At 42.0% G+C, this 23,241-nt stretch overlaps 1 protein-coding gene across 4 annotated transcripts in view; it reads left to right on the top strand.

Moving 5' to 3' along the window:
* Window positions 1-23,241, top strand: part of dip2a (disco-interacting protein 2 homolog A) — a 203,141-nt gene that overhangs the window by 93,090 nt on the left and 86,810 nt on the right. For 2 of the 4 annotated variants that reach the window (XM_079822077.1, XM_079822076.1), the window contains exons 1-2: window positions 6,687-6,958; window positions 18,947-19,018. Coding sequence is in view for 2 of the 4 variants with exons in the window: in XM_079822075.1 (XP_079678201.1) it covers window positions 18,947-19,018 (72 nt within the window). In the remaining 2 variants the exon portion in view is untranslated. Of the gene's footprint in view, window positions 1-6,686; window positions 6,959-18,946; window positions 19,019-23,241 lie in introns of those variants that run through there. The other 2 variants (XM_079822075.1, XM_079822074.1) reach the window with 1 other exon arrangement.

Raw genomic sequence — 23,241 nt, 5'->3', positions numbered from 1 at the left:
TCGTGCCACGAGATTAAAATGTGACGAGAGGTGAAAAGCTGTCTCGAGTCATATTGTCACGACGGAGTGTGAGGGTGTTAGTAAAGTTAGGATAGAATATGCCACCGCTACGTTTACATTACGCCTCCACTGTCGTTTAGCTTTTTATAGAAATAAAAACAATTGAATTCCAGTGGATAACAGTCGCCTCAATTCCATCAGCTCATCCACACGAGCTGTTTAAGTCAACCATAGTGCGCAGCACTGATCACTGATCACATGACGAGAAGACTGACAAGACCGTGGCGGAGGATTCGTTGCGCAACAGAAGCGTCTGACAAATGTCTTTTAAAATGTGCATTCAGCACCACCGCTCCCTATTCACAGAGAACACACAATAGCGAAATTGAAAGTGAAAGTAAACGGGAGCACTCATTCCAATGCGATTTCAAAGTTACCGCTGTTTGAAAGCGGCTCCCTGAGGCATGTGAATCTCAATATGAAAACTAATCTTAGCTCTGTATCACGCTTGAAGAACAATTTGGTCTCTATTTGCACTTTGCATATTGAGAATATTGAGTACTTTGATTATGGTTGCACTTCAATTTGTGAGAAGGAGTTCAGGTAAGCGGCCAAAAGTTGTAGAAGCTCATATCATGTGCAGTTCTAAGGTCTGAAGAGACGATCATACAGGACAGAAGCCAGTCAGTTGAGTTGGTGCAAAACCGTTACAGTGCTTGTTGTCTTTTACTGCTTATAATAAATGATGTTTTATTAACAAGGTTCTGGAGAAGCACGTTCAGATAATTGACACAGGTGGAGAGCATTCAACCAATCAACAATAGAGGTGTATATATATACGCAGCAGTCCTACCTCCGTTTGTTGACAGTTCTCAGCAACCCTCCACCACCCCTTGGTCCCCTTCTCCACACTTTTTACTCTAAACCACTTACATATAGGGGGGGGGGGGGGGTACTCTGAGTTCGGGCCTAAATCTGAGCTTGAAGCCCTCCCCCCCCGGACAGCACGCCAAATACGCATTAAATTACTCTCTATAAATTATATGTAAGTGCGAACTCGTGAATTCATATATAGAAAGTACAACTGAAATGACATTCATTACAAGTTGATTAGTTAAAACATTTAAAAACGCACCTGCAGAAAATTTTTCTAGTCATGTATTTCATTATTGAGGATTTACTGTGCAAAAATCGTGTCTCGTTCTCGTGAACCCAATCTCATGTCTCGTCTCGTGAGAAAAGTGTCTCGTCACACCCCTAGTAAAAGTGTTTTGAGGTCTTAATAAGTCTTTATAAATTGATCTTCCCCTGCTATCACAATATGAGTGAAAAGAAATAAAAGTTGTGGGTGTTTTACGGCACTATTGTGTGCAAAACTGTAGGTGAACGGCACATTTTCCAATGAGCTTATGTTGCAAAAGACTGTTTATAATCGTTTGGCTCTGGCAGGGGATCTGGCTTTGCTGTTCTGCAAAGAATGAATCATTATCACCCACAATAAAAAAAAAAAGTGCTTTTTTAATGTGTGTGTGCGTGCATGTGTGTTGGGCGGCTGCTCCTCTTCCGTGTTCCCCAGTGTGACAGCAATCCCAGCAGCACCGTCTCCCCTTCAGTGTAAACGCCCTAATTACTTCTGTAGCAAACGAGAGAAAGACAGAGAGGAAGTTAATGAGAGGTGGGGGGTGAAAGCCCTCCCTCTCTTCCTGCCTCCCTCTTCCCCCTTTATTTCCCTCTTTTTATCTTTCAATGCCTAAATCCCTCTGCCTTTCCATCTCTCCTTCCTTTTGGCTGTTTTCTCCTCGCTCGTGTTCGTACCTTCCTGTCTCTCACCCCCCAAATATCTTTTATTTTACCTTCCCCAATTTGCATATTTTACAGATTTTCACCGTGAGGGAATCCATCTGGAATAGCATGAATTCATATGCAGAGCATAATCAGTGTCTTATTCACAGAACCGCGTGTCTGTCGTGCATGAGAGGCGACACATTTGTATTGCTGATTGCATCTCTGCGGCACGTCTTGTAAATGTCGATGTCCCTGAAGATAGAGTCAAAGGGTGCAGACGTGATCTGAAGCGCCGAGGATAAATGATCCTGGGTGAGAAGGTCTATTCCTGCTCTTTCTTTTCCTTCTCTTTATCTTAACCATCAGCTTCCTTTTCTGTGAATTCCTCCTCTCACCCTCCTTTGTGTATATCGTCCTTAATGTTGCCTAATTGATGTTCAGCTATTCTCTAAAGGGGCTGCTGGGTCTTCCCTGAAGTGACATTATAATCAAACGTCTCGCGTATCTGCCCTCTTTCCATTTATCTCATTTCATGAAGGTCTTCATAATGCAGTAAAATATACATTGTAATTGGTTTTTTTTGTAGACAGAATCACTTGATATTGGGAAGCGCTTCAGTTATTTGAGTGCAGCTTGTTCAACTTTTAGCAACTGTTTTGCAGCTTTTGAAAGGTAGTGTATGTGAATATGTATGTTTACATATATGTACATTGTCATGTGAATGTAGCCGGTCCTACTCGACCCACTCTGAGCGGGATTCTAACCGCTGTCTCCAGCATGGGGTGAACGGGCTAACAAGGACGCTAAAGTCCACAACCACTAGCAACAGTCGCTAGTATGCCTTTTGAGGCCAGGGGAGTGAGGTTTACATGCACAGCTCTTACTTGCCTACGTTACACTCACCTCCCTAAACCTCACTCCCACCAGGGTCACGGCACCAAATGTAACTGATCCAACTTGTCCCGCTCCGAATGGGATTCGAACCAGGGTCTCTGGTGTGGGAGGTGGGCGCTAACAAGAACGCTAAAGGCCGCAGCCACTAGCATCAGTCACTAGCACGCCTCTTGAGGACATGGGAGTGAGGTTTACACACACAGCTCTTACTGGCCTACGTTACACTCACCCCCCTGAACCTCACTCCCACCCGGGTCACGGCACCAAATGTAACTGGTCCTACTCGACCCACTCAGAGCGGGATTCAAGCCATGGTCTGTGGCGTGGGAGGTGGGCGCTAACAAGAAAGCTAAAGACCACAGCTTCTAGTGTCAGTAGCTAGCACGCCTCTTGATGACATTGGAGTGAGGTTTACACACACAGCTCTTAATGGCCTTTGTTACACTCACCTCCCTAAACCTCACTCCCATCCGGGTCACGGCACCAAATTTAACTGGTCCTACTCGACCCGCTCTGAGCGCGATTCGAATCAGGGTCTCTGGCGTGGGAGGTGGGCGCGCTAACAAGGACGCTAAAGACAGCAGCCTCTAGCGTCAGTCGCTAGTGCATCTCTTGAGGACATGGGAGTGAGGTTTACACACACACACACACACACACACACACACACACACACACACACACACACACACACACACACACACACACACACACACACACACCTCTTACCGGCCTACGTTACATGAACAATCAGTCTAGACTCATTTTGAATCAGACACAATGGAAGAATCACAGACTATTCTGGTGGAAAAGAGCTGAGAGAGTCGGTTGTGAACTCAGTAACGAGTCTGAATGAATGAGTGAATCTGTTGGAGATTGTTTTGTGAATTTTGTGATTGACTTGAGAAAGAACATGTTCATAAGACACCACAGCTATTTGTGCTCATGAAATTATATCTGATGAAACCGCATGCATTTTCCCAGCCATTGTCAACTTCAGCTACATAATGATTGACTCACATTTTTACGGTTGCAGTTATGTACTAGAACATTGAATTGATTATAAGATGTGTTATAAGTGTTTATGAATAATGATCCATATGATACACCATCTGCAGATCCCATGTATGGCTTGATTCTTCTCGCTAAAGCTTGTTAAAGCTGATTAGCCGGTGGCGCCTACACTGTGTTTATGCCTCAGGGTGTGTATTTGTGTGTGTGTGTGTGTGTGTGTGTAATTAGACAGGATCTAGCACTTGTGTTTTACACTTTGACTGAGAAGATGAAATGTAAATCTTGCATTGTGTTTACTGACTTAAGACTTAAAGATCATCTCAAAGAGTCCTTGCTCTCCGGCTCGTCTAGAAAGATCTCAGAAATAAGAGTTCTTGCTGAATGCTGAGAACCGAATGAACAGCATCTTGAGCTTGTTGTGATATGTAGTCTTTGAAAACACATGTGACTTGTCACATTTAGCCGTTTCCAGCATGTCTGGTATTCTGCTGCGTTGGGTGGTGGTCGCACTGACACAGACGTGAGAACACTGCTCTCTTTCTCTCCCTAACAAGATCACACAATGTCAGCGTGTCAGCGAAGGGTCAACAGTCTCCCCGGCTCTGGATTCCTCACGAACACTGGATGGGAAGCCTGTGAATGCAGCTCCTGTGTCCTGATGCGTTTTGACACGGCAGGTGTGTCGTGTGTTTTTTGAAGGTTTGTTATGTATCTGAGCGTGTGCTTGTTTATATGTAAATACTGGATTCAATAAGAACAAAAGTGCTTTACAGCCTGTCAGGAAGCGTCGTAGAACCTTTTTAATCTCATCAAGGAACTTTTTATTCTCTCTGCTGCTTTAAATGGATAATTGACCCAAATAAAAGAGAGTTATGTCGTCATTTCCTCTTCATTCTGCATGGAACACAACAGATGTTTTGAAGGATGCTCAGTTTTTGTACATATAGTAAAGAACAGGCACAGATGTTGTAACGTCCAAAAGTGACAAGAGAGAATCATGTGATACTCATTATGGGCTGAGAGTCTTAAGTTTATAATATGCTATTGAAAATACATACGGGTGAGGGGTTCGAATGCGGGTCGCCATGTTGCTCCTCCATCTTGAAAGTACATTAGCCAAAGAGGGACAAACCCGTAAATTCAAGCTTCGCCTTTCGCGTTTTAACACTCGATGTGTCGAATGTGGACGAGGTCGAACTGGAAGCCATATTAATCTTGGACTAAATCGGCCACCGTAGGAGTTAAAACGAAATCGGAATTGAGAGGAACAGAAACTAATATTCACTGGATGGTCATATACATGTTCACCACTAGATGGGGGAAAATATCACACAGTGGAGCTTTAAAGGTAACTTCTCTATGCAATTTACACAAGGAGAATATATATACACAAAAAAATTTGAAGGAAGAGAACATATGAAATAGCAACAAACGTACATCAAAAAAGAAGAAATTATGCTACACTTTAAAATAGCCTATAGAGTAGTATCGCACCCTTCATATCACAGAAGAGTCTTTAGTTTATTCATATTTATAGAAGACAGATACACTGCACCGATTCTTTCTGAAAACAGCCGAGCTCGTGGAGGCATGCAGTGGGCGGAGCTAAAGAGACAAACACACACAAACACACACACACACACTCAATACATCATGGCATTATCCCTGGATAACTTTGATTCTTTATACGTTGGTGTTGTTCACATTATATACACTTACACACATTTGATCAGTTTCACTCACCGCCTGCGGTTTCCACTCATGACCGGGAACAAACACACACACTCACAGAACTCCGGAAACACAAACTGCATCCACTGTTCCCTTAACGCTGGGATCTTTCCCTCACACCAGAAACACACTTCTTTAGTCACATTGATGATTTCAGAGTCTAAAAAACAAAATGGCCGCTGACGGCTCCCATAACCCGAACGAAGCTTGTTGATGGATACGCTCTTGTGCTTGCTCTGGTTGATGTGTGTGTGTGTGTGTGTGTGTGTGTGTGTGTGTGTGCTCATCCGGGAGAATTGTGCCCATATAAGGAATTCCGCCCTTTACGACATCATACAGGGCCACTTGTTTGAATCCTGAAGGAGTGTATTTGGCACATAAATACTCTTGTCATACGTCCAATATTAATAATAAATATATACTTTTACAGTATTTATTAATTTGATTAATTTCTACATAACAGTTCAAGTTGTAGAAATAACCATTGGTTAATGTATTAACAAAAATAATTTACGATGAACAATAGTATATTTGGTCACACATTAGTTTAGGGTCCAATTCTCACTATTAACTATGACTCTTGCCACAATAAACCCCTGCTGCTTATTAATAGTTAGTAAGGTCGTTGTTAAGTTTAGGTATTGGGTAGGATTATGGAATGTTGAATATAATCATGCAGAATAAGGCATTAATATGTGCTTAATAAGTACTAATAGCCAGCCAATATCCTAGTAATATGCATGATTATAATCAACTAGTTATTAGTGAGGATTGGACCCTAAAATAAAGTGTTACCGTATATTTATACATGTAAACACATGAACTTTGATAACCGCTGTGTTGTTGTGGCTCATTGAAGGCTCATGAAACCCTAACTAAGTTAACCAATTCAACTTTCTGAAAAATGTTACCAACATTGGAGCAGCTTGACAATCCTACAAAATGTTTTTTTGTACATTATAAGTTTGTCAGACTTTTTGTCTCATGACATGAGGTTGGCCATTTTTAATTTTGGATGAACTCTTTAAGGTCTTGTTTAATTTACATTGCAAAACACGAGAAGACAGGCTGCTGATGTGAAGGTGCTGCAGATCCTCTGAAGACCCTTTATCTGTGTGAGTGTGGGGGTTGGAGCGTTTTCTAATCCGTCAGGCCGGCTGGGCTCTGTGTGTCGACCCGGGATGAGAAGAGGGGAGGGGTAACAGAGGAACAGAGAGAGAGAGAGAGAGAGAGAGAGAGAGGGCTGAGGTTTGGGGGAGGAGGACAGACGGGAGGAAATGTGTGCGAGAGAGAGATAGAGACAGCAGAGCTCTGCACACTTCTCTTTGAGAGGAAGCTCAGACGGCTGACTTCAGCTCTCTGTCCGCCGGCCCGGCCCGGCCCGTCCCGTCTGGACTCTGTGGTTGGATGAGCTCAGGGCACGTGCGCCGGCTCTGCTGCTGACTCCGCTGTGCCAGACAGACTGAAATCCACTCTGTGTCTTTCAGAGGGTCGGACTGGATTGGGACGAGCGTTTCACACCTGCGCTGATCCAGGGGTGAGTGGCTGATGATGGGACACTTGGACACACTGGGAAAAGCTGCAGTCCATTCAAGTGTGGGATTTCCTTTGAAACTATTTTCACTCAGAAACTGCTTGTGGTTTTCACAACTAATGACAAGAAATCTTGACGTAGAAAGACTTGATTTAACCCATAAATATTAGTTTTGTTGGTATGCATTTAGTTTGATTCATTGATGTTTATGTTTTAGGAGAGCAGTGTTTTTGGATGTGGGCAAGTTTTCTCTCTTATGTTTATGGATGAATTGCATCGTCGCAGGAAAATGTTGTTGTTAAGATAATGCTCCTTCATAACATACACTGTAAAAGGTGATTTTTCAAATTCTACTTTAGGATTTTGATGCTTAACTCAATGTGTTACTTAGTAAATGTGTCATTTCTGAGTGAAAATTGTTTTGACAATGTCCTCAGTTTTCGTTCAGGTATAAACTTATCCTAAAATTGGGACGCACACAATAAGTATACTGATCACGAATAGTTGGATGTGAAAGGAGTTGATATTGAGTTCAGTTGTGGTTGTTGATTTGGACATCTGAGCACAGTTTGAGGCACTACTGAGATCTCTTTTGAAGCTCACACAGATTCCTGGGGTCGTTTTTCACTGGAAAACAGTCCGAGAAGTGGGATTATCTCGATCTGCTCCCTGTTTAACCTCATGGCTGTGTTGGAGAAACGGTTGAGATCTCATTTGTGATCACTCAGTGTTTCTGATGCCGTTAGATAAGTAGGTGTTTAGTGATGAAGGAATGCAGGGCTTTTGCTCATCTGTCTTTGAGCCGTGTTTCCTGTCAGAAGAGTGCGATGGCAACAGTTAGTGTAAACGGCAGCGATCAGTGTGGGTTTGTCCCGCTGCGCCCGATCCGCAGAGATGGGTTGGCAGTGATTCTGCCAGGCTGGCAGAGCCGTGATCAATGCCAGCGGGGCGAGCGGGTGTGGTGGGCATCAGATGCGCTTCAGTATTTTTTGATGCTGTTTTCTACAGACCTATTGTTTTCATCTCATATTGTGCTGGTGCGCTGCGAAGATTCAGTGCTTTGGTGATTTAAGCTGCCACTTTGTGGACATTGGATCCTGTTAAAGAGTGTGTGTGTGTGTGTGCGTGTGTGTGTGTGTGTGTGTGTGTGTGTGTGTGTGTGAGAGAGAGAGTTTGGGGGATGGTGGTGAGAAAGAGTGTGAGAATTCTTGTTTATTGGTTTGGTTTATTATTTGATATTGCAAAGGTTTAAATGTTACACTTCAAATTCAACTCATACTTCAGTTCGTAAAAATAAATAAACGTATGAGTAGCAGGCATACAATAGACTCTCATTTTAAATGCATCTCTTTATTTGTTGACGAAATGATTTTCCGTAGTGATTGCCATCACAGATGCTGTCAGTGGAGCTGAACTGGTTTTGAACCCAGAACACTCTTTAACATTGAGCTTTTGTTGAGTTTTCTGCATCATTATTAACAGATCCCGGCTCTTTCTGTCTTCTGGCTCTTACGGTGGAGATTTGTCACGCTGATACCGTCTCTGAGACTGGATGTGATTGGACTGAAGGCAGGCCTGGTGATGGTTCATGCCTAAACGCTGCCTAATCGCGGCCCCTCCCACTGGTTCCCAGGGGTCCGGGCTCTCTGAGATGAGGGGCAGGGGCTGTTTAAAGTGATAGGGCTCTCAGAGACGGCAGCCGTTGGGAGGTGAGATCCCTGTCGGAAATATATGTGCACCTGCGGTGGTTTGTGTGTGTGTCACGTCTTTGAAAAGGAGCTTGTTCTTATTGTGGATTAAACAAAGCTTTTGGGATTTCCTCGGAGGTGTAAACGTACAATAATAATTTGTATTTGAAGAGAGTATCTTCGTACTAGACTTTTAGTATTTTCTGTGTGGAGCCGTTTAAAGTTAAATTCATAAATGTAATAAAAGAAAATGCTAGTAAATTTCACAATTAACTCTTTCCCTGCCATTGACGAGATTTCCGTCATCTGTGACTCTGCGCTTTCCTAGCATAGACAAGTTTTTCTTTCAATCCGTGTTTTCATTGTTATATGGTAGGGTCACTTGGTCGCTCAGAGAACACGTCTCCTCTGCTCTAGAGTCCAGTGGCGGCGCACTTTACCCCACTGCATCCCACACTTTGCATTGCACTTGGTGATGTAAGGCTTGGATGAGCCGCTCGGCCATGGAAACCCATTCCCTGAAGCTCTACACACTGATCTTGAGCTCATCTGAAGGACACAGGAGTTTGGAGGTCTGGAGCTCTTGACTCTGCAGAAAGTTGGCGACTTCTGTGACCCTCAGCATGCGCTGACCCCGCTCTGTGACCCTCAGCATGCGCTGACCCCGCTCTGTGACCCTCAGCATGCGCTGACCCCGCTCTGTAACCCTCAGCATGCGCTGACCCCGCTCTGTGACCCTCAGCATGCGCTGACCCCGCTCTGTGACCCTCAGAATGCGCTGACCCCGCTCTGTGACCCTCAGCATGCGCTGACCCCGCTCTGTAACCCTCAGCATGCGCTGACCCCGCTCTGTGACCCTCAGCATGCGCTGACCCCGCTCTGTGACCCTCAGCATGCGCTGACCCCGCTCTGTGACCCTCAGCATGCGCTGACCCCGCTCTGTGACCCTCAGAATGCGCTGACCCCGCTCTGTGACCCTCAGCATGCGCTGACCCCGCTCTGTAACCCTCAGCATGCGCTGACCCCGCTCTGTGACCCTCAGCATGCGCTGACCCCGCTCTGTGACCCTCAGCATGCGCTGACCCCGCTCTGTGACCCTCAGCATGCGCTGACCCCGCTCTGTAACCCTCAGCATGCGCTGACCCCGCTCTGTGACCCTCAGCATGCGCTGACCCCGCTCTGTGACCCTCAGCATGCGCTGACCCCGCTCTGTGACCCTCAGCATGCGCTGACCCGCTCTGTGACCCTCAGCATGCGCTGACCCCGCTCTGTGACCCTCAGCATGCGCTGACCCGCTCTGTGATTTCACTTCGTGGCTGAGTTGCTGTTGTTCCCAATCGCTTCCACTTTGTTATAACACCACTAACAGTTGAGCGTGGAATATTTAGTATAATATTTGGACTTATTGCACAGGTGTCAGCCGATCCCGCTTGAGTTCTCTGAGCTCCTGAGAGCGGCCCATTCTCTCACTGATGTGTGTAGAAGCGAACACACACACACACGCTCCTGAGAGCGGCCCATTCTCTCACTGATGTGTGTAGAAGCGTCTGCAGGCCTAGAGCTTGATTTATACACCTGTGGCCATGAAGGGATTGAACACCTGAACTCAGTGATTTGGAGGGGCGTCCCAATACTTTTGGCAATATAGTGTAGTTTCAAACCGGTTTCTATAATCTAGAATATACTACATGACTTTTAACCCCTTAAACGCATAGCTCGGGTCTTTAGCGACCCGAAACGTCATCCTCATTCACTACCCTCCTCCTCATACATTTTTTGAAAAGTTAGACATCAACCTTAGTATTCCTCAATCAATCCATTTTAAACAATATAACAAGAAAAAAATAATAAAATTATAAATGAATGCCTGTTTTTCCACTAGTTTTTTGTCAAAATTGTATAGGGTCGCTAACAACCCGAGGTGTGTAAGATTGTACTTTTTTTTTTCTGCACAATAATAAATGAATCTATAATGACAAAATAAGTGCAATTCACCTTTATTCCACAAGGTGGCAATGTCTGGTTCACAATGATGAAGTGACGTTTCACTCATAGTACCTCAGACAGAAAACTACACAATAATAATTATAATCTGCAAATCTTGAAATGGCTCAGCGATTTACTGCAGAGCAAGTACTGAACACCATCAAATAGTAGTGTCACTGTCACTTGATGATGGATCTGGTGAAGGAAGCTGTCAGTGATCAAAATATTTATTTTGAAGACGTTGAAAATGAGTTTTGAGAATATGCGTGAGATGGCGAATATGAGCCAGATGCTGAATGTACTGGGAAATGAGCTCTGACGAGGACAGTGAAGATGGTATAAAACATCTGCTCAAACTGAACCCTTACAAGCTCCAAAAGATAACGAAATATGTTTTATTGTATTCTTCTCTAATTGTTACTCTAATATATATACATATAATATATTATCACAACAGGTTTAGATCTATCCATGTTAGATATAGATCTGGGTCACTAAAGACCCGAATATGTAAGAATGTGGCGAAACAGTCATGCATTTAAGGGTTAAAATTTAAACCCTGGGCATTTTATACTTAAACTAGGCATCAAACACTAATTGACTGAGAATCACACACTACCAGACTCTAAAATCATTCCGAAAACAACAAACTCAAGCAAAAACGTGCAACTAGGAGACGCGTTACAAACAATATGTGCTCTAAAATCAGCTCAAACTATCAGACATGTTTACTATCCTCCAACTGGATGAAATCATAGTCTGAAGCTAAAATATTTGGCCATCATACACTACAAGATTTTCTGTGAAATCCATCTACTCCGACAGCATACAACCTGCAGACCGCCTCAGACTTTTGGCACCTTACAAATCGGAGCAAAAGCCATGTCATTTTTTCCAGCCTTAAACTGAAATAGGATAGAGGACATCCAAAAGATTGCAGCTGTGTCAGAAATACCCTGTGTTCTCCAACCACTGGGAGTAGGAGGTTATTGTCCTGTGACATTAGTCATTCTGGGAGGAAAGAAGTGCAGTTCAACATCTATCGGTCAATTACCGTCCTCTGAAGGATGGCGAGAGTGCTGGGAGTTGTGTAGCTGCTCAAAGGCCCATGTGTCACCAGGACAAGATGGAGTGGCACCTGTAAATGAGAGTCAGCGGGCTCTTCTCTCCAGAGTTTCTCATTCCAGCTGGAATGAGAAATTATCCCTCAGCACAGAAATCTGGGTCAGTCTGTGACTGGAATGCACATAAATACACGTCTGGTGTGCGGTGAAAACATAATGGAGATGGAGAGGCAAGACTGAGAGGACATTTGCAATAGCGAGTGATGGACAGTCGACAGGAGTCACAGTAATGATGATGATGATGATGATAGAGGAAAAGAAAGAGGCGATCGAGGCATTCTTGGGTTGGATATATCCTAGGGGTGCAGTGGTAAAATGTTAGCCCCATTTCTAGACTAGCGTGCAATCTGCGCCCGCAGGAACTCAGAAAAGGAATGGGCTAATATAATGATGCTTTCTGCAGACTCCCCCACACAATTAGCACTGAAAATACAACGAAAGATTCAATTTGGGCCTTTCATCCCTTGTGGAAAAGTGCTGTTAATTGCATTGAATGTGCTCTAGTACTGTAGTGTATCTTAAGTATATTTTCAAAAAGCCATACGTGTAGATGATATAATATTAGTGAAATAAAAGGCCACTTAAGTGCACTTTCATAACTGTTTCTAGTAACAGAACTTTATTTTACAGTGTCCTTGTTACATGGATTTACCGTAGTAATAACTATAAATGATGCCTTATTACATACAACTGACCCTAAACCAAACTCTAATCCTATAGTAAGTACATGTAGTTACTTAATATCACTCAGTACTAAAATACATAATTACACTGTAACACTGACCCCTTAAAATAAAGGGTAAGCTTGTTTCTTAACACACTTAAGTGCACTTTTAAGTGCACTATAATACATTTCCATTTAACTGCAATTGACATGCAATGAAGTGTCCAGAAATATTACAAGTACACTCTTCTAACATATATTATTTCCACAATAAGTGCTCTTTTTTATGCTAAAATGTACTTCTTTTTCATTGGCCGATTCTAACACACTTGCAGGATGTCTTTTTACCTCATTTATACAAGCATTCTTTGATCACATGTCATGTGATTAATGTATATGTTGTGTCACTCTCTAATGCATCGTGTTTTGGGGTTATGAATGTCATTTCACGTTGACTTTTAGGTATGAATCAATAATATTCAGTTGGGCCTCACCAGTTTATCCTGTTGTCACAAGCTGCAGGTTCATATGTGAAGTCAGAATCAGCTCAGTTCGACAGAGATAAATGGGCTGGAGTGTGTGTGTGTGTGTGTCCATCAGCAGCTAATGGCCAGTTCTTATGGTCTGATGTGGAAGGGATGTGCACCTGATCCTCACCGCACACACGGGGCAGCTCATTGACCTTTGACTTTTATCTTCAAGTGCTTTGAACTAGCGCATCATTTAAAGCTCTTGCTGTGAGGCTGGGCATTAGTCACACCTTCTCTTTGTTCCTCTCAGCATCTCTATTGATTACTAAATAAATGTTTGATAGTAATGGCAGTGGTAGTTTTCTCTGGCCAGTGTGTCGTCCAGAGAAGGGTCAGTGTAAAGGTGCTGTCAGATTCTGTAATATTTTGCAGGCAAAAAAGGTCCATTGTCATGAAGAACATCTCGCATCTTCACTGAACAATAGTAAACGTGACCACACTGATGACTTATAAATATACACGTATAAACACACATAATTGGTCAAGTGTCTGTGTTTCATGGCCAGTTATCTCATGGCCGTATGCCTGGGCGAGATCTATCAGGAAGAAAGAATCATGTGATTGTGAATACAGGAAAGGATGTGGAAACTGGTTCAGGATACGTTGCAAGCCTGATTCGAACTCACACTTCCTGCACAAGCTCCATATATCAGAGCACATGCTTTAAATGACAGCTCTGTTCATGTTTTTCTGATCTGTAGAGATGGTCATGTTGGTTAGTGGCTAATAAATGTGTGTATATATATGTGTGGTATTGATTGATATTGAACATATATTGTCCAGGAATTGATCTTTAAAATCCTGGGGTCGGTGGAGGCGCCGGCGCCGACGTGATCACTTGCATTTTTCCTGATAACAGTGAAATACTCCGTCATTTTTTGTAATAAATCATTCAAGTCTATTTTTATTCGCATTCACTCACAATAATAACAAACTTCTGTAAAATGAAGAAAACCAATGGGGTGCATTTCTGCCGTCTCAGTCTCTGTGAACTCAAACTCGTAGGAGCTTTGCCGTCATCCAGCGCTCACTTGGAGTTGATCTTTAAAATCATTAATAATTTAATAACACTCTCAAAAGGAATTTCCACATCTCATACTGCACATTATAATGTTGTGATGACTAAATTCACTCGTAGCATTTGATTTTATTGTTTTATTTATTTCGATAAAATATTCGAAAATATGGCGAATGTTAATATCAGCCTTTAATATCATATATTGGCTTATAAGTATCAGCTGATAGATATTTAGTGTTTTATTTTTAATTTATTTAGACAAAATAGCATATCATTTTAATATTAGCCATTTATCGGTAATCCGGGAACAATTTTTGGCTTATCGGTATTAATAATTTTAGTTGATTTTTTGTGTTTTATGTTAAATTTATTTAAACAAAGTAGTACATTTTTTTATATCAGACATTTATTGTTTAACAATGAATAAAATGGCCAGAATTTTCATATCGGTGAATTCTTAATATAGACTACATACTACATACTTAAGGAGAAAGGTTCACAACTTTTTCGGACCTGAGAAATAAAAAACAACGTCCTGCACGTGCTCCTCCATATAATGGCAGTGAATGGCGGCCAGGCTAAAACATTACAAAAATGATACAAAAGTATCACGCAATGATACAGTGAGACGTGCAAAATATATATGAAAGGTCTTCAGGAGGCATATTATAAGGATTTGCCTGGTCGCGTGCAGGATGTTTTTTACATTTCTGCTATTGAGGTTCGAAAAAGATAGAAGGACATAGGGCACTGGAACAACAGCAGGGCGAGTAAAAGATGATTTTATTTTCATTTCAGGGTGAACTATCCCTTTAACAATGTTAGTGCGTCCCATTCGCACACTTCTGCACTATTCTGTGACGTTCTTACGTATAAATAGTGCGAGTGTGTGTTCACACTGAAAACTCCAACAGGAAAAAGTGCACGTTAAATACCCGGATAATGCAATATTCAATAGTTTAATACTAAATGAACAGGGAAAAATGAAGTGTGGAATGTGGTCTCTCATCTTTTAGTTACGTAGCGCTGGGGAAGGGGCTATCAGACTCCGGTGTTGACAAATGACAAAATAACCTTATAAAATTCATAGAGTACATAGTGCATAAGTACATAGTGTATAGTGCGTCGTTTGGGACACAACTTGTGAATACTGGTTCTCAGCACTGGCCTTAACTGCTGTGTACTAACTTTAAATACCTACACGTCTATGCATTTACTGTGGATCTACATGTCCTTCTGGAATATTCCCACATTTATAGCTAAGGTGTTGAGTTGGGTTAGATTTAGGGGTTACATTTTGGGGTTACAAATGCAAATCAAATGCAAGTACATGTACTCCGTCCTCGCTGATCTGTGATGAGCTGCGGTCTCCTGTAACAGAAGCCGTGTGGGCAGGAGAATAGCCCTGCATTGTGTGTGTGTGTTGCACGGCTCTCGCTCTGTGTGTGAGCAGACAATGCATGCGTCAGGTCAGCTGCCTGCGCTCTGCTACAGTACTGCATTGTCTGCATGATCCTGGAGACAGTAGCGCTCTCAGCTCGGGCTGGTGACTCAGGGGCATCTGGACACTGTCTGTCTGTCTGTCTGTCTGTCTGTCTGCTGATCACACCTCTGCTCGTCTGCCGACCCGTCCATCTCGCAGTCTTGCGGCGACTTTGCCTTATCTTTAAGGTGAATGATGGCCGTTGTGAATGGCAGGTTAGCCGTGTTGATCGCGATCCAGCTGTTTGAGGGCCGTGTTTTCCCAGAGCCCCCCTCCTGGTGTTGTGCGGAGGTTTTCTCCTCCTCTCCGGGCGGCTGGGAAAGACTCGGGGAGGGAAAGAACTCACTTTTCTTTAGTGGTGTCAGTCAGCAGGGCCGCGGCCTCCACGCTCAATCAATATGGCTTTTGTTAGAAGAGAAAAAAGCTTCTTTAGATGCTGGGATCTTGGAGTGATGCAGGATAACAAGGGAATGCGCATCCCGACACAAGGCTTCCACATTCCCAAACTGCACCAGTGGGGCACATTTCCCAGCAGCCACAGCGTCACGTCTTTCATTTATCTATGGAAGCTTGTTTCCAACACAGAATAAAAAATAATAATTGCAAGTCAGGTCAATCAAGTGAGATAGAAAGTCGTGTCCTGCCACACAAAACCGTTTTTACTTGTATATTTTGAAATATGTTTGGTCCATCTGTGTTTGTGTTGTGTCGTGAATGTGAAAACGAACTGCTACCTCTTGAAAAGAAATGAAGCATGGGAAAAGAAAAAAGGGTCAGTCTGACATGGTGTTGCCTGAGCTCATTACTATTCATGAGCTTGCCTAGTTAAGACCACGCCCACATCTAGCTCAGAGTTTTCATATACAGCAAGGATGGCTGAACGTCATATATATATGTATATGGCAATACACCTCGAAGAAGCCATTTCTGCAGCGATTTCCAGACGATAGTAAACAAAGGTCCTCTACTTGTTGTTTACTCGCTGGGTAAAGGATGCTGATAGCCAGGCTCTCATTGGCTAGCTGTTTGCCAATCAGAGTCAAGCAGCTTAGCTCGTTGAATATTAATGAGAACTGAGCTGAGTCTTCCTGTAGCCTTTCTATATCATGCTAGAATGGCTTGAAACAACACAACCAAGGCATTTTTTACACAAAATTTTTTTTTACAGAGTCCATGGTAGAACTTCAGACATTAAGACATTACCACAAAAGTAATGAAATACGTGTGGCAGGGCTCCTTTAAAATGTTTTATTCTGTGGTGGAAACAAGCTCCCATATTTACCAGTTATCACCTTTAAAGGGTTAGTTCACCCAAAAATGAAAATTAGCCCATAATTTACTCACCCTCAAGTCATCCGAGGTGTGTATGACATTCTTCTTTCAGACGAATATAATCTGAGTTATATTACAAAAATCCAAACTAATCCAAGCATTACAACTGGATTAATAGTTGCTCTGTTTTTGAAGTTTTGCTCTCGCTTTTGAAGATGTTACTGTTGATCATCTGTCCATCATCGTCTAAAGCCCACCCTGATGATTTGATTGGTCCAAACTGCTCTGATTCCAGCATAGTTGCTCCACAACGGGTCAAGTCCAGACCGAACTTCCCCACCTCAAATGTTGTGTAAATTCGGCTGCATTCCAGGCTACCTGTTTTATAGTTATAATGCCTAATCGTGGGTTTCATGTCAATAATCCCAGCTGAGCACTTGCTATCATTGGTGAAACTCCCCCAGCTAAAGCCAGCCTAGGCTGATTGGTTAAACTGGTTTAAGCTGGTCTTCCAAGTCTGGTCAAGCTGGTGAAAGAAAAGTGTCCAAAACCCCTCTAAAACCAGCCTAGGCTGGTTTATCTGTCTCATAGACTCTCCTGTTTTGATCTAACTGTCCATTTATCCATCCATCTACCAGAAGAAAGACTCGACTGACCGTGACACTCACAAACGGGACCCATTTTCATTTCTCATTCTTTTGATTTCCAGTGTTTATTTGCTCTTGGTGTGATGGAGGGGTGAGAGAAGTGTGCCAGCGGAGCTCTGCTCGTGTCGTTGTGGTGGCATTACAGATCGGAAAGGTCTCCATTAGTTTATGAAATAGCATGCGTCCCGGACAGCCTGTAATTACGCGTGTTTCAGGGGCCAGACTGCCGTCAGCAATATCTGCAGGAGGAAAATCACTCCAAGTGTGTCAGTGGAATTGTATTTTAATAAGTATTTATGAAGTTTGGCGTAAAAATGCCATAAATCTCCGCTGATTTATTAAACATCTGCTGCAGCTGACTTGCGCAGTACATTAAAAGTAATGTTTTTAGGTCTGAAGGTTTGTTTTAGACTAGGACATGCTTCCTAATTCTCTTCTGTTGAACAGTTCACTGATGTTCAAGAGTTTACCATTCCATATTCTGATGGACTAGCTTCATCCAGACCAGTACTAACCAGCATAAATCTGCCACTGCAAAAATGTGTTGTCAGATAACCAGTGTTTTGTGATATAAGTCCCGCACACTACTCAAGTTTGCATCATCACAGAAACATTTCGGCCAACTGATCTTCTTCTGGCTTATCTTTTGGGGAACTTTGTTGATGATTTCCTATCCACACACAGTTCTCATGTTAATCTTGAGTATCTATAGAGTAGTGTTGATCCTTCATATCTCAGAAGAGTCTTTAGTTTATCAGATTTATAAAAGACGGATACACTGCACCGATTCATTCTGAAAACAGCCGAGCTCGTGGAGGCGTGCAGTGGGCGGAGCTAAAGAATCACAAACACACACACACACACACACACACACACACACACACACATGTTTGTTTTTGTGAAATGTGAGGACATTCCATAGGCGTAATGGTTTTTATACTGTACAAACCATATTTTCTATCCCCTTACACTGCCCCTGCCCCTAAACCTATCCATCACACACACACACACACACACACACACACACACACACACACACACACACACACACACACACACACACACACACTCTTGCTCTCGCTCTGGTTGATGTGTGTGTGCGTGTGTGTGTGCTCATCTGGGAGAAGTGCCCATATAAGGATTTCCGCCCTTTATGACGTCATACAGGGCCATACTTGAAAAAAACTTTACGAAACTTGTTTGAATCCTGAAGGAGTGTATTTGGCACAGAAATACTCCAACTCGTTTCTTGAAATGTTGGCCATGTATAGCGTGAGAATCAACTCTTTAACAGTGGAAATAAGGCAGAATGCATGAAACAGCATTACCTTTAAGATAGTTATTACAGTGCTGAATGAAAAGATTTTTTTTAGCAAAAAAGAATTGATGTGTGTGGATGTTTCCGGGCCGTGTGGAGCTCAGCGCGCCAGCGGAGCGGTGAACTTTCTCTGTGCCCTGCTGTGCCAGGACGGTGGGCTGACTCTGAGCAATGTGATGCCAGCTTTTCAAACACAGAATACATGATTCATCACAATCCCTTTGTTTCTCTCTCTCTCTCTCTCTCTCTCTCTCTCTGTAGGTGACATCACACAGAAAGGCTATGAAAAGAAAAGAGGGAAATTATTGGCGCCCTACATACCCCAGATTCAAGGTAAACAGCTCCCTCTTATCAACTCTACTGTACAGCTACTGTTTAACGAATAGTTCCGCTCAGGGCGCATGTCTAGGTTATAAAATCCTCGCCTATTCGACCTTCGTGAGAGCTGTGAATCTTACTGCGGTCTGGAATGATCTGAAATACACAGACGGTTTCAGCACTGTCAAGGATACTCTGAGCTAATGGAAACAGTGTGTGTGTGTGTGTCTCACTGGGGAAGAGGAGTTATCCACACTGTAAAACTAAAAACTAAGTGCAGGGTTCAAACTGCCTCAAACTCTCAATTATGCGGTGTGTGTCTTTGTTGTTTGGTTTAGGGCGGCTAGCAACTGCCCATAGATACAGGCATGATATCTCTTTCCATGTGCTGAATACAGACGTGACCATTATTTATGTATCCTAGCTCTTTCACCTCTAAAATGTAAGAAATACTTCCTTTTGGAGGCTTACGTTTACGTTGAGCATGTAAGATCTGCCGCATAAATACATACATAAATCCCATAGCAGATCTGGACAGGTGGAGCTGGGGAGGTGGAGGGGTTCAGAGGAAAATCGCACTTTTCCCGACTATAAAACAGTATGTGACAAAAAAAGAGTAGGCAAAAAGTACCCAGGATGACCTACTACTTCAGGCGAGATTCTGAAGTGTGCATACGAGGGACACTTCACTATCCCATGAGGCCGCGGGAGAGTATTTTGTGAATGGCAGTGAAGCAACGCACCTGACGCTACAGGTAACATGATAATGACAACATGGCGGATGTAGTACGTCCAGATTGCATTCATACTACACATATAGAACATACTTTTTTTAGCGGTCATGAGGTAATTACTTATTCAAAATAAGTACCTACTCATGAGAGTATGTGATTTCAGACTATTCAAATGTTGAGCAAGCAATCTCATTGGCTGCAGGATCAGCAGAGCCACTCAGCTTGTGTCATGCGGTAATGATGTGCTTGCATGTAAAGGACTGAACTAGATATTTATGTCATTCCAAACTCAAATGATTTTCTTTCTTCTGTGTAACCCAAAAAGTTAGCAGGATGTTCACACTGCTTGTTTCCATAACATGAAAGTGAATTGGGACCGGAGCTGTTGAGATCCAAAAATCACCATAAAAGTATAATAAAAATTGTCCTTGGGACTTCTATGCTGTTTTCCAAGTATTCTGCAGTCATAAAATAGCTCAGTGTGAGGAACAGAAATTATTATTGTTTGAAAAGCTTCCTATCCGACATTGCTCTAAAATCTCTAAAATGTTATTATTAACATTATTCAGTGTCCTGGCTTGATGTATCTTGACATGTTTGAATGAAAAGGAAAAAAAAAATTATTTGAGTATGAATTAATCAGGATTCTACTGGAAAAACATTGCACACAATTGTATCTTGTAGGAAACCGTGTTACTTTAATGTTACTTATATACTTATAACTATAACTATATACTTATAGTGTAAGTTTTTGACAAGAAAACATTTTTTGGATATGTTTTTCATATATATTTAGGCCTATATTTTATTTTATTTTAGCTTTATTTCAATGACCAAGGCGATGCTTAATAGTTTTAGTTGTACAGTAGTTAACAGTAACGGCACTGGTAAAGCCGGAGGAGCTCATCATGAGTGAGGTTACAGGTTATCTCCCCCAGTCCAGATCAATGGCATCTGTTTTGGTGATTTTGTTCACACGCCACGGTCAATAATTCGACTGCTCATGTCTCTCTGACCAACCCCCTCACTGCAAGCTCAATCTGTATTCCTCCTGTATGTTTAATTTTAGAATGGCCCTGCGTTTGTATTTTATGACCGTTGCGGTGTCTTGTGGAAAAGTGAACGTCTGTCTGGGCCCCCACTCTGTATTTTTGGTTTGGCTTTGAAACGGAGAATCAGGGCTTGATTTTAAATCAGCAGAGATGGCTCTCCATTGTGGGCTTTGTCTTTGTCATTTTCTAAGCAGGCTAACAGACCACCACACTTCCTCCCATGATCCTCTCTGTGCTCTGCGGGCCCTGAAACCCTTGTGAAAAAGAAGAGTACAGAAATAAAAACTTTAAAAGAATATACTTAAGTGTGACCTGAATGTAATGTTTTTAGACACTTACTGTGCGTTCACACCAGACGCGACTTTCGCGAATAAATCGCGCTATTCGCACGCAGTTGGATGCTTGAACTTTTCAACACTTGAATTTTGAGTTTACTCACTTCATTCGCGCGTGATATTCACTTCACAACAGACGCAAAATCGCGTCATGGAAAGGGCTTCTGCTTCTGCTCCAGTCTCGTTGTGAAATGGCTGACATGGATTGTTTTAACTTACTAGACTGTCCGACCTCCTCACTCACTTTTTTACTAGCAAGATCCTTTTTATCCCTGTTTCCATAAAGTATGAAGATGTATCGATTTTGTCCTCGTTGTTGTCACTACTAGAGCAAGCTCCTGATTGGTTAACGTGGCGCGAATATCCACCAAAGTTTCCGATTTTTCAACTTGCGTGATTCGCGCGAATCGCGCCGCAGAATATCTATTTGCGTCTTTGCATTGACTTAACATGTAAATCACTCGCGCTTAATGCTTCATTCTCGTCTGGTGGGAACGCACCACAAGGCCGTGTGTCCACCAAAGTGTTTTTTCACGCAACTGGCGCCACGTTTTTAGAACAGCATGAGCATAACGAGGCGCTGAGCGAGTAGTTTACACTTAAGCGCTGAGCATTAGACGTTTTTTAATGGTCGCCGAGAGTTGAAGAATGCTCGACTTTGAGCAAAACACAGCTCTCATCACTGTCACTTTTCACCCAGCCATCCAATCACAGTGAAGGAGGGGCGGGACAAACATAACATCGACCAACCGCCTCAAACGCTCCGCTGCCAAAGCGCTCTCAAGCGCTCACAGCGAGGCGTTTTCAGCTGGCTAAAAATGCTTTGGTGGACACGTGGCCTTAATGCATGTTAATTGAAATTAAATAAAAATATACGCGCATAACTCCTGTCACAGATCGAGGCAGGTGGAGCTGGGGAGGTGGAGAGGTTCAGAGGAACTCTGATTGGCTCCTTCCGAAATCGCACACTTCCCTACTATATAGTAGTCGTAAAACAGTATGTGACAAAAATATATATATGATGAATATATTTTAATCACATTTATATCAATGTAATTGCAATTTAGTACATTTAAAATATGTTAACTTTTAAATGTAATATCAAATAACAAACTACAGTTACAATTATAATAAAGTACTTAAGGTGACATCAAAGTAAGTTAACTTTTTCTGGTGCTCTTCATGTGTCGACCAATTTTTTACTTATTTCAATGAAATAACTGTACTATATTTTAGGTCAATAATATTTTTTATGTAATATTTTATATTTTTAGGTACTAAATTAAATTTACGCTGTATTTATAATCCATTTATTCACTTTTTGAGCATAGACATGAAAATTAATTAAGTCGTAAATCTTGAATGCTTTGGAGCTCAGACTGAAGTTTGATTTTTAAAGAAGATACGGGGCAGATTAATGCTGAAGTGAAAGATGTTTAAAAAAAAAGGTAGGAAATGTTGCGTTTATTGTCATGAAAATAATTTCAATTTGTATATTAAATATATATTTTCAAAAACACATTTTACTCTGAAACTGCAAGAAAATCAAAGGCATACATTTAAACAAGTTGTTTTCCAAATTTGAGGTTGATATCTCAAGAAATGAGCTTTCAGTGATTTTGTTTGTGTGCAGGACCAAACGCTTCCACTAGATGAAATTCGTTCATTTTTGACCGTGAACAATACAAGCGTGACTATTTTTTTCAGGACCGTTTAACCTTTTCTAATCATGTCCATGATTTTTTTTTGTGTTCACACAGCAAGTGCCAAAACCTTTACCAAGTTTCATACCATTCTGAAGTAAAAAACGTCAAAAATATTCAGTCAAAAATCACCAGAGGGTTAAAGCACGACAATAGATTTTTAAAACATAATGACATCACATAAGTACAAGTATAGTCTCTTTAGGTGCACTTAATTGCCCTATATATATTTATCAATATATTTTCTGCAAGAACAGCTTTAAAAAAATAAATAAAATTAATAATAATAAGATTTGAAGTACACTACAAGTGCACATTCAATGCAATTAAGTGCACTTCTTTTTCACAAGGGATGTCAAAGAGGTTATAAAGATTTGGCCTTATGCATCATGCTCTCTGAATCAGTCTTTGATT

This window comes from Gobio gobio (genome assembly GCF_949357685.1).
Source record: "Gobio gobio genome assembly, chromosome: 7".
NCBI lineage: Eukaryota > Metazoa > Chordata > Actinopteri > Cypriniformes > Gobionidae > Gobio > Gobio gobio.
The sequence above is the reverse complement of the archived record's forward strand: the minus strand, read 5'-3'. Positions and strand labels throughout refer to the sequence as shown.